At 33.5% G+C, this 11,089-nt stretch overlaps 3 protein-coding genes across 3 annotated transcripts; 1 reads left to right on the top strand and 2 right to left on the bottom strand.

Moving 5' to 3' along the window:
* Positions 1-2,128: 2,128 nt before the first annotated feature.
* On the bottom strand, positions 2,129-4,563 carry LOC110012001 (uncharacterized). Its single transcript, XM_020693954.2, has one exon. It carries the CDS (start codon positions 3,222-3,224, stop codon positions 2,289-2,291), a length of 936 nt encoding a protein of 311 aa, XP_020549613.1. The 5' UTR covers positions 3,225-4,563; the 3' UTR covers positions 2,129-2,288.
* Positions 4,564-4,745: 182 nt separating this feature from the next.
* LOC105162871 (RING-H2 finger protein ATL39) lies at positions 4,746-5,844 on the bottom strand. Its single transcript, XM_011081028.3, has 2 exons — positions 4,976-5,844; positions 4,746-4,864 (listed from the first exon to the last, which is right to left on the bottom strand). Exon 1 carries the CDS (start codon positions 5,617-5,619, stop codon positions 5,047-5,049), a length of 573 nt encoding a protein of 190 aa, XP_011079330.1. The 5' UTR covers positions 5,620-5,844; the 3' UTR covers positions 4,746-4,864; positions 4,976-5,046.
* Positions 5,845-8,755: 2,911 nt separating this feature from the next.
* On the top strand, positions 8,756-10,720 carry LOC105162959 (cation/calcium exchanger 1). The gene is made up of 2 exons (XM_088880774.1): positions 8,756-9,216; positions 9,316-10,720. The coding sequence occupies exons 1-2, from the start codon at positions 8,985-8,987 to the stop codon at positions 10,626-10,628; spliced, it is 1,545 nt and encodes a 514-aa protein (XP_088736900.1). The 5' UTR covers positions 8,756-8,984; the 3' UTR covers positions 10,629-10,720.
* The last annotated feature ends 369 nt before the right edge of the window (positions 10,721-11,089 follow it).

Here is an 11,089-nt window from a genome sequence, read left to right as displayed (position 1 = left end):
AGAATTTTTTCATATTTTCTATAAATTTCTAAATTTTTTATCTTCTGAAATTTTTAATACATTTCTGTAATTTAAAAACAAATATAAAAAATTCCGGTAATTTTAAATTTTTTCTTAATTTTTGAGATTTTTAAAAATTTTCTGTAATTTTATAAAATATTTCTAATAATTTTCAGTAATTTTTTAAAATTTTAATACATTTCTGAAAATTTAATTTTTTTTTAACAATTTTTGGTAATTTCAATAATTTTCTATAATTTTTAAAAATTGTAATAATTTTTGGTAATTTTAAAAATATTTAATTTTTTTAAAAAAAATTTAACATTTTTCTGTAATTTTTAACATATTTAATAATATTCTAATTTTTAAACATTTTCTGTAATTTTTTTGTGATTTTAAAAAGATTTCTATAAGAAAATTTATTCTATGTAATTTCTGCAATCCTAGAAATCTATATATCACACTGAAATTAAATTATGATATATTTTTCTGAAATTATAATATTTCTCTGCAAATTTTTGAGTAATTTTGTGTAATTTTTTCGATGAATGGTATAGTTGTGTAATTTATTGTATAATGAAATTATTTGTGCAATTTACTATATAACTATGTAATTTATGCAATTCTTGTGTACTGTATCATATTGCTTAATTTTTTTTTTGAAATTTATTGTATAAGATGTGCAATTTATTGTATAATTAGGCTAATTGATGTAATATTATTATTTACATGACATTAATTAGGCCAATATTTCCACTAATTATATTTTCCACAATAATATAAATAACCACAAAAATACCAATATGTAATCCCAATATAACATTATTTGAATAATAATATAAACAATCACAAAAAATAGATAAATATTTCCAATTAATTAATTTTTACATAATAATATAAGTAATCACAAAAATTAAATCAACATATAATCCCAATAATAACATTACTTAAATAATAATATAATTAATCATAAAAATTAGATGAATATTTTTAATAATATTATTATTTACATAACAATGTCAATAATAAAAAAAATATAGGCTACTATTCCCAATAATAACATTATTTACATAACGATGTTAATAACCATAAAATTAGACCAATATTCCTATTAATAATATTTTTACATAATAATGTCAATAATAAAAAAATTAGACCAATAATCTCAATAATAATATTATTTACAAAATAATATCAACAATAATAATATTAAGGTAATATTTCAAATTAAAATACAATTACATAATCATTAGAAATAGAAAACAAATTGTGGATAATATTTCCAATAAATAATAATTATTTAAACATACATAGCTCCTTTGTAACTACGTACAAATAGATCACGAATGACTTTACGTTTGTTTAGCCATCAAGTGAAATTTGCCAGTAGAACTAGTTAGGTTTATCCATTTTTATCTGTCAATAAAAGACAATGTTGATAAATAAGATGCTAACTATTTTTTTCTTCTACAGGAGGCAGAGCTCGATCCGCCAAGCAGATGGAGTTATTTGAAATGTGCTACAAGAAAAAAGGAGGACGGCGGCTGAGGTGGCGGTAAGTAGATTATTAATATTATTTTTTATAAAAAAATTAATTTTTAATTAAAAGTACTAATAATTTTATTTATTTTGCAGAGACGTTCCAGAATCGCCTTCGACAGACCCCCGGCCTCGAAATAGAATAGAAAACAAAACATTATGACATGCAAAAATATTACAAGTACACAATTTGAGATATAAAATCCGAGCGATGAGGAAGAAAACAAGATGAAAACAAAAAAAAAAAAAGAAAAAGAAAGACAAAGACCAATGAAGATCATATTATGTTGTATTGTTATCTAAATTTAGTATTTTTTTCCTATATATTAGGACGATGTTTCAAATTGACCAACCCAATCTGAATTCATTTGTTCTTATCAAACTTAATTAATATATTTTACATTATATAATTAAATTTCAAAATTATACTATTAAAAAAAAATCATAGAAATTGAATTAGCTTTGTCGGGCAGACGAAGTCAATTATTACTGTGCTGCCAGAACGTGGACCTGGTCCTGAATGTGGAAATTTCAGACACAAGTGTTGGCAATTTCAGATGACTTTGTCTATGGGAAAAATCACTTCAAATTCAGAAGACAAGCCTCAACAACTCGAATTGATGAGTGGTTCCGATGAAGAAACTTGGCCGAATGGCCTCCATCCAATCCCCATTCTCTGATAATCAATCTTTAGATCTTTTACAGCCAATTAAGACATGTTATCAGCCAATTACTGTGTAGTTGGCTGTTTAGCGTACTGGTAAGAAAAAACTCCCGTGTAGCTCTATCCGCTGGCCCTTACAATGGAAGTACAAAACCATGTAGGCTATGACTAGGAAAATCATTGTAAAAGAAGCCACACTCACTACAAACAGTGCATGCATCGTCGGATTTATTAACCCTTTGTGTCCTAATATCATCTTGTAAGCCGCGAGGATGACGTACACCACAACGTTGAAAGAGACGCTGAGCAAGAAAGCTTGAACTCTCTTGCCCTTAGCTAGTGCTGCAGGTTTTCCAAGTGCTTCCATCCCGTAACAACCTTCTTCCACCACTGAAACCACCACGGCCAATGCCCAAGCAACGGACAAGTAGAGGTAGAAAATTGAAGCGGTAATCCGGAGGAAAATGGTAGCCCAAAAGATCACACAGATTGGGTACATCAGGAGAGGAGTGGCGAGTATAACCACAAGAACGACACATTCAATCGCTAGTCGTGATGCATATAGAATAGCGATGAGGGGCCGTGTCCATGTTGTCCAAATGCTTGAAAACAGGTCTTTTAGCATTAACGGCTTGGAACTGTAGGACATGGCTGAGTGTAGAATCGTTGAAACGACTGAGAAGAAGGAGATGATGGCCACATAAAGAACAAAAGATATTTGAAGTTTAAGAAGACGTACGAAATCATCTTCCAGATGGCCAATCTGGCCCGTGATCATCAAGCCTGTTGTGGGCGTGAACGAGATATCTAAGACAAAAGGCTCAGACATGACTGACTGCTGGGCAGCAACGAACATGTCGGCCACCAGGGATTGGAGGGAGTATTTGAACAACAAAACAAAACACGATGATAAAACTGCCGAAAACACAGCTAAGAATACCTTGAGTTTCCCATTCTTGGGAAGAAGTTCAATCGATTCCCTTGAAATAGTGAAGAAACTGTATGATCCGAAGAGTTCCATTGCACCTTCAGGGATCAGAGGTCTACAGACAACCTGTGTGATCTACTCTGAGGTACAGTGGGGTTTGGATTTCTCTTTGAAATGGTCAATATTGGAGCAACTTGGGTCAACCATGACAGCTTGAAAATGTAAATCGACATGGTGCAAGTCTTCAATGACCAAGTCTAAGTGGAGGTCACTAGTTGAAGCATTATCCTCCACTGTAAGAACTTCCAATAAAGAGATTGTGGAAACCAAACCAAACCAAACCTTTTGATTTCCATGACACTGATTCTGACAGGACACTTGCGTCGAACATGTTTCCTCTCGAAAGCAAAATTTTCATATGCATCTCGAAGATATTGACAGAATTGAAAATGAAATAATTCTAAATGAATTAATTGCAACGAATACAACTAACCTCTGCTAAACCAAAAGATCCAAGCAATCGAACATTAGATAACTGGATGTATTTCCAGCTAGTCATTAGAATACATGATATGTAGAAGATGTGATTGCCATATGATCAAAATTCAATACTGGTTCAAGGTTTAAAGCACAAAATTCCAGCAGAAACAGTTAAGAAGTTGGGCGTCCTAAAGCAGGCTATTCCATGAAACGAAAATGTATGTTCCGCACAACAGCAATTTGCAGATCACTCGACAATGCATAAGTTTTGTTGGTTGAAGCAGAACTGGCAGGGTCTCGATGATGACACTATGTTGCTCAGCACCCTCAGTTCATAAGCACACACTTTCTTGAAAATATACTTCAAACATCAAGGGCGGAATAAAAGAAAACACTCACACACACACACACAGATTGTTCTTATCATTGGTTCTGGTAATTTATAAGGTTCCGGTATAATCTTTATTTTTCCCCATCGGGAATCTCAAACCGTAACCATACCTAGCAGGCTTTCTAGGTTTGGTGCGGCCAATTCTACCAAACTTATACTATTTCCGCATATACAATTATGAAAGAACATGTGTATCTGCAGGTAGATTATATGTAAGGACTAATTAAACCAACTAGTCGACCACAAACAACGATTAAGATAGTCGTACACTACTTCTAACGTTTCTCATTCTATCGTTGAGATGAACTTCAACAGTTCAAGAAACATAAAACTATATATTTCTTCGTAAATAAACAACACAAATACCGTGATAACACCATTATAAGGAAAAAGAGAGCATACGACCTTTCCCTGCTGCTCCTAATTATGCAAATAGAGTAGAAAACATACATAGAGCTAACCATATTTCTCGAGTTACAAACATGTCTACTAATTCTGTGTTAAGACCGTAATGGATATTAGCCATTGAAGAATTGTAAACCTTCATTATCTATCCACAAACACGATCCGACAATTTCCAGGCATCCATAGTTTAAAGATATCTTCTAAGGGCATTCATAGTTTAAAGATATCTTCTAAATCCATATGGCAAAAACGCAAATCCAAAGAGCAATTTCTTCAAAACAATGTCTTCAAGAACTTTGTCTAACCTCCATGGTTTCATAAACAAAACATCAAACCAATTTATACAGCAGATAATTATGCCTCAGCCCCTTTTCTTTGATTCAATATTGTAATTTTGCTCAAGCCCATATAATCATTACAGTTATCTCGGCAAGAACCAGCAGCTTTGAAATCAAATCTGAAAAAAAAGGACCTATCTTCAACTATATGATTATCTCCAAAGAGGAAGTCCCTACAAACATGATAAAAAATAACAAAAGATACAGAATGACAGAATTTCAAGACTTACAAAAACACTATGCATTCCATTTGCATACAGAAGTTTCTTCAAATTCTTTCGCTTTCGAACTCCGTCAAACTTCAATAAGAAGTGCCCTCCTCGAAATTAGCAGCCCAAAGCCTCTTCCATTGATCATCGCCGCTGGTTCTCGAACCTGGTGACCTTGTCGGATCCAAATCCACCCGGGTTCGACAGACGGGGCAAGTGGGCTTCTTCCTAATCCACCTATCTACACATTTCGCGTGAAACAAGTGATTACAAACCGGAATATTCCTACACCCATCTCCTTCTTGGAAAGAATCCAAGCAAATTGCACAATCTGATTTCCCCGGAAAAGCGGCCACGCTGTAAGTCACGTCAGGCAGAAGGGCCTGAATGTGAAGGGAGCCCTCGGCGGCCCTGGTGGAAACCGTTGTGTCGTCATCAGCGGCTGCCGTGGGGTGGAAGAGACGGGTGCAGCGACGGTGGAAGGTGTTGGACATGAAGAGGAAGTGGAGGAGGACGATGGCGGCGAAACCGAGGAAGAAGAGGAAGAGGGATATTACAACCACCATGATGACGCACTTCAGAAAGAAGAGGAGGAGTTTCCTCTGGCTCCGGCTGAGGTACGGCGGCGGTGCATGGCGGTGGTTTTCTCCGGTGAAAGCTGGCATGTGGGAAGGATTCTTGAATAATTGTCTGATAATTGGATCGATTCAGCTGGATTTTTGTGAAGAAAAACGGGGAATTGAGGACGGGGTATTTCTTTTTTCCTGGGGGTGGAGACTTTAGAGTTTGGGACAGGAATCAGGATAGAGACAGACGCCGTAGGTTTTGTCGGTTATAGTGAAGGTACGTTTACCCCCTTAAACAGCACATAGTTTTTCGCTAAAATAGTTGCTGAGGCTGAGTGATTCAGTTCTTGCCACAAGTACTCCGATCATCCCGGAATATTTTAGTGGACTCATAAATAAACGCCACAATCAATTAAAAATGTTTTTTTGCAATTTCAATATAAAAAAGTATTAAGAAAACGATAATTAATTTAGTTTACAAAAAAGTATTAAGAGATAAAATGTAAGAAGAAGAATGTACTTTTTCTATATTAATATAAAAAAGAAAGATTTTCTACGCTCATAAATGGTAATTAAAGACATTTTCGCACTAATATTTGAATATGACAATTATATATCTACTTAGATTATTTTAAGACTTCAAGTTATTTTTACGCACTTCATCAATTTTTTTATTATATCGATAATCTTTTGTCTTTATTTAGAATATATTATAAAATATAAAAAAATTATTTATTATACATACGCAAATACATGATGCGTAAACGACCAATTGAAACTGATGAGAAGAGGGATCTTGATGAACTTAGAACATCATCTTTGACCGACAAACTCTATCTGTTAGTTTGTAATAATTTGTTAATTTATTTTTTCTTGATTTCTTATTGGTATGGATTAGGAGTGAGCAGAAAATTGAAAAATCGATCGAACCAAATAGAAAATTCGATTCGGTTTTTGATTTTTCTTTTAAAAATTTTCAATTTTTTGGTTCGGTTTTTGGTCATCGTTTCGGTGACCGAACCGAACCAAACCGAAAAATTGAACTTTTAAATAATAAAATAAATAAAATATATTTTTACACATATTAATATTATATAATTATATATATTAATATATAATATATTAATATTATATTGGTATTTAATATAGAATTTAATTTTGGTATTTTGATATTTGTATTTTTGGATAAAATTGAAAAAATATCACAATTTCGCTTAAAAATATAAAATATATTATTATTTTTTTTCAAAAAAAAGGAAAAAAATGATTTTTTCGGTTTTTTAATCCGAAAACCGAATTTGGTTCGGTTAAAACCGAACCGAACCGGTCAAATTCGATTCGATTTTCAATTTTACAAAACCCCGAACTGAATTTTTGATTAATCGAAAATTCGGTTCGATTAACCAATTTGCACATCTATAGGTACATTACATTTATTGAAGAAAACACATATATACCCCTTTAAATTAGCCAAAATGACACAATAGGATTCGCGTACTTTATTTCGGGTGGGGGCTTGTTTTCAACTGCGCATTAACTTGAATAGAGAACCCGTTCAAAGGGCTTGAGATCCTGTCCCTTCATCCTGATGGTTCAAGACTTGAGATGATGCCACATGGACTATCTGATCTTATAAATACGCCCATATTTTTTAATTATTTATGGTAAGACACATTTATTACTTGGTATCTTGTTTATTTTTCTAAATTGCTACTTATCAACACAAACTCCAACTTAAATATCAAACGGTTATCGTCAGAATCTCAGCTGACTGTCATAACCTGTTTCTCTCTTATGAGGATATTCATAAAAATTCATCCTTGATTATTCTTTGATTCAAACAACAAATCATCAATGACCGTTCGTTTGGAACTACATCATCATTGCTTCTCCGCAATGCCTCATCCGTCACTTCTCTCCCGAAAATCTCAGCCTTTGGTTTTTTCCCCTTTGGGTACAACTAGTGTAATCCCATCTTGGCCACAACTATTTAGCAAAAGTTACATTTATACCCTTTTAACTTTTTATTAAATTATAAAATTTACCTTTATTATTTGACTAACTAGTAAAAAAAAAGGGACAATTTTTCATATTTGTAATAAGTGAGAAAATAATTTATTTGATCACAATAATAACTTTTATAATTTCAATAGTGAGAATGATTTTGTATAAGTTGTTAATAGCAAGAATTAATAATAAAAATATCGTGTATAAAATTATCACTAAAAATAAAGTACTGCATATATAATGATGATATAGTGATAATGAATAATTTTTTCATTGTATTTGTGCTGTCGTTGTACATATATCGTTAATTATTTTAATGATAATTTTACAGATAATTTTTAGCTATTTATAATTTAGATAAGATCAAACGATTCACATTTAATATATATTTTTAACGATAATTTAAAAATTATTATCGTTTATATTATCTTTTGTTTTAGAGTTAACGTTGTAAGAATAGAGCTATGATTTTATATTCAGAACATAAATCTCATGCAATACTATGCGAAAATTCTTATACAAATTAAGTTTGGTAGAATCAAAGAAATCACGTTATAAGTATAATATATTATTTATGTAATTAGTCAATCTTATAAAATCGTACATAAATCACATGATAAATGAATTATACTTATTATATATATAATACAAATCAATAAATCTTTGAGGTTTGACATAAATACAAATACTTCCTCATTGTTTGAAAACTACAAATACCCTCCTGATGTTTGATAAAATTATATAATTCTAGAATAGAGGTCTAGAATTGTCAATTTTGTTCTTAATTACTGTATTTTTTTTCTTGTTTTGAAAAGAAAATGTAATGTTATAAAAAAATCAAAGGGGGTGGATAGAAAAATTCTCAAAACTGTAAAGAAATTATCCACTTAGTCTATTAAAAAAATTTAAAAAATAAGTAAAATTATAATGGATGAAAAATTACCACAAAGAATGGATGAAAAATTTAACGAAAATTAACGGATTTAGTTCATTATTAGACGGTCATTAAAATCAGAGGGTATTGATACTTTTTGAAATAATAAAAAGTATTTATAATTATGTTAGACTTCAAAGAGAGCTCATTGTAATTTATCTTATAATTAATTCAAATCAAATCAAATTTGAGTTAGAATTTTCGGAACTAACATGTTGCCTTGCCCCATTGCTCCAACTGGGGAAAGTACTATCTTCAAACTGGAAAGCATGAGCTCAAACTAATTTCAGAAAAGAAACCGACAAATCCCACAGTTCACACTATGATCAAGATCCATCACTCCCATCTATCCAAAATTCCATTTCATTTTCCAAGACCACACAGCTAATCCTGATTTCTGACTCTGATTTGATTCCTCGTATCATTCTCAACACACTCCCGCTCTTGATTCTTGCACTTGATTCCCTTGTCTATTTCCCTCTTATCCACCCCAACACTACAAACTCAAATTCCTTTTCTAAACATGGCAGATCAGTTCTTCTCCAAGTATCCATACGCAACGATCCTACTCAATTTGAGCTTCATTTTCCTCGTTTCTTGCCTGCTCACAGCCCATTTCTGGACTGACCCTAATCCGACATCAGATCATTACAAGACAGCTGATACAGAAACAGGTTGTAAAGGGATTCAAATGTTAGAAATCAGGCAAGAAAAATGCTCCTATGTGAAATCCCACGAAGGCTGCAAGACAAGAGGTTATATTCCCTATCTCCACCTCTTCTACTGCACATTCAGCCCTGTTCTTGGATACGTTTCACTATCCCTTTGGCTCATACTGCTCTTCTACTTATTAGCTGATACAGCGAGCAACTACTTCTGCCATTCCCTCGTCGGCCTGTCGAAGATTCTCAAACTCTCCCCAACTGCAGCAGGAATCTCTCTTCTGTCTCTGGGAAATGGAGCACCCGATGTGTTTGCAAGTATAATTTCTTTTACGGGAGAGGGAACTGCAGATATCGGCCTGAACAGCGTTCTAGGCGGTGCGTTCTTCGTGTCGTGCGTTGTCACTGGGATCATAGGCGTTTCTGTCGGAAACGATGGTGCAAGAATCAGCAGGCGTGGTTTCACAATCCATGTTGGCGTTCTACTATTGTCCCTTGCTTGCCTAATCTTGATCATCGCTGTTGGAGAACTTAGTCTGTGCGCTGCTCTGTCTTTCCTTTCTCTCTACTTCATATACGCCTTGCTCGTTTTCGCATGTTCTGAAGAGAAAGAGAATGAAAACGGATTGCAGGACGTAGAGGCGCCACTATGCTGTTATATAGATAACGAAGGCCATGATGGGGACGATACGGCCGGACGTCTGCCGAAGGACGGAAAGAACGGTGGAGTTGTGAGCAAAATCTTGTGCATTTTAGAGTTGCCACTTTACGTGCCAAGAAGGCTGACTATTCCACTTGTTTCCGAGGATAAATGGTCTAAACCATTTGCAGTTTCATCAGTGACCTTGGCTCCTATTGCATTGGTTCTAACATGGAATTCCAACAGCACAAAATTGCGAGCTCTTGAGATTGGTGGATCAGTTGGGATTGTATGTGGGATTCTTGCATTTCGCACAATTCAGAGCTCTAATCCACCAAGAAAATGTATAATCTTTTGGCTGGCTGAGGGGTTTATAATGAGTGTGACTTGGGCTTACATCTTGGCCCAAGAATTGATTTCTCTGCTGGTTTCATTGGGCTATATTCTTGGAATAGATGAATCCTTGCTGGGCCTGACAGTTCTTGCATGGGGGAATTCAGTAGGTGACTTGGTTGCAAATGTTACCATGGCCCAGAAAGGTGGGACGGAAGGGGCCCAAATTGCTGTTTCTGGGTCCTATGCAGGGCCCATATTCAATACTGTTGTGGGCTTGGGCTTGTCATTAAGTTTCTCAGCTTGGAGCAATTATCCAGCTTCATATGCACTGTTTGTGGACCAATCTGTTTTTGTTACAGTTGGGTTTTTCATGGTGGGCTTAATTTGGGCCTTTGTCATGCTTACAAAGAGAAAGATGGTGGTTGATAAGTATTTGGGAAGTGGGCTTTTGGTCATATACTTGTGCTTTTTGTCTTTACAAATAGCAAGGCTTTTAGGCCTTGTGGAAATTCTTGTGCCCAATTTATAATTTGCTCACAGCTGATTTCCATGCTAGTTTGCACATTCAGACATCTTATGCAAATGTTGGATGATTGAAAAAGTTCCAAGAATTTGATTTTATTATGTATGTATCTTTAGTTTCTTTTATATATATAATATATATATATTTAATGAAAAGAGGGATCTTATCATATTATTTCATTCAAACTTTTTTTTTGTTGAAGGTTATTATTTCATTCAAATTTATATTGTTTACAATGGAAAAATAAATGGGCCTGCAATATCCTTAACTTTATGAATTTTTAATGGTAAATGAATTTTCTAACTGTTGTCAAATAAATCGTTAATTCTTTTCTTTTTGATATAAACAACTTAAATTTAATCAAATTCATCATGAATCTCATTTAAAAGAACTTACCGTGTTATGTAACGCAAACATTTATTTAATATTTCACGTCCAACGTGTTCTTGAGGTTGATAAAAATCAAT

Source organism: Sesamum indicum, linkage group LG5 (genome assembly GCF_026168435.1).
Source record: "Sesamum indicum cultivar Baizhima isolate 11 linkage group LG5, ASM2616843v1, whole genome shotgun sequence".
NCBI lineage: Eukaryota > Viridiplantae > Streptophyta > Magnoliopsida > Lamiales > Pedaliaceae > Sesamum > Sesamum indicum.
This window is presented reverse-complemented; position numbering and strand designations above follow the sequence as displayed.

What these genes read in the sequence shown, in the direction of transcription:
- LOC110012001 (XM_020693954.2), bottom strand. Translation starts at nt 3,224, where the DNA reads ATGGAACTCTTCGGATCATACAGTTTCTTCACTATTTCAAGGGAATCG.
- LOC105162871 (XM_011081028.3), bottom strand. Translation starts at nt 5,619, where the DNA reads ATGCCAGCTTTCACCGGAGAAAACCACCGCCATGCACCGCCGCCGTAC.
- LOC105162959 (XM_088880774.1), top strand. Translation starts at nt 8,985, where the DNA reads ATGGCAGATCAGTTCTTCTCCAAGTATCCATACGCAACGATCCTACTC. An exon ending in CGAAGGCTGCAAGACAAGAG is followed by an intron (nt 9,217 to 9,315) that starts GTTATATTCCCT and finishes TCTACTTATTAG; the next exon opens with CTGATACAGCGAGCAACTAC.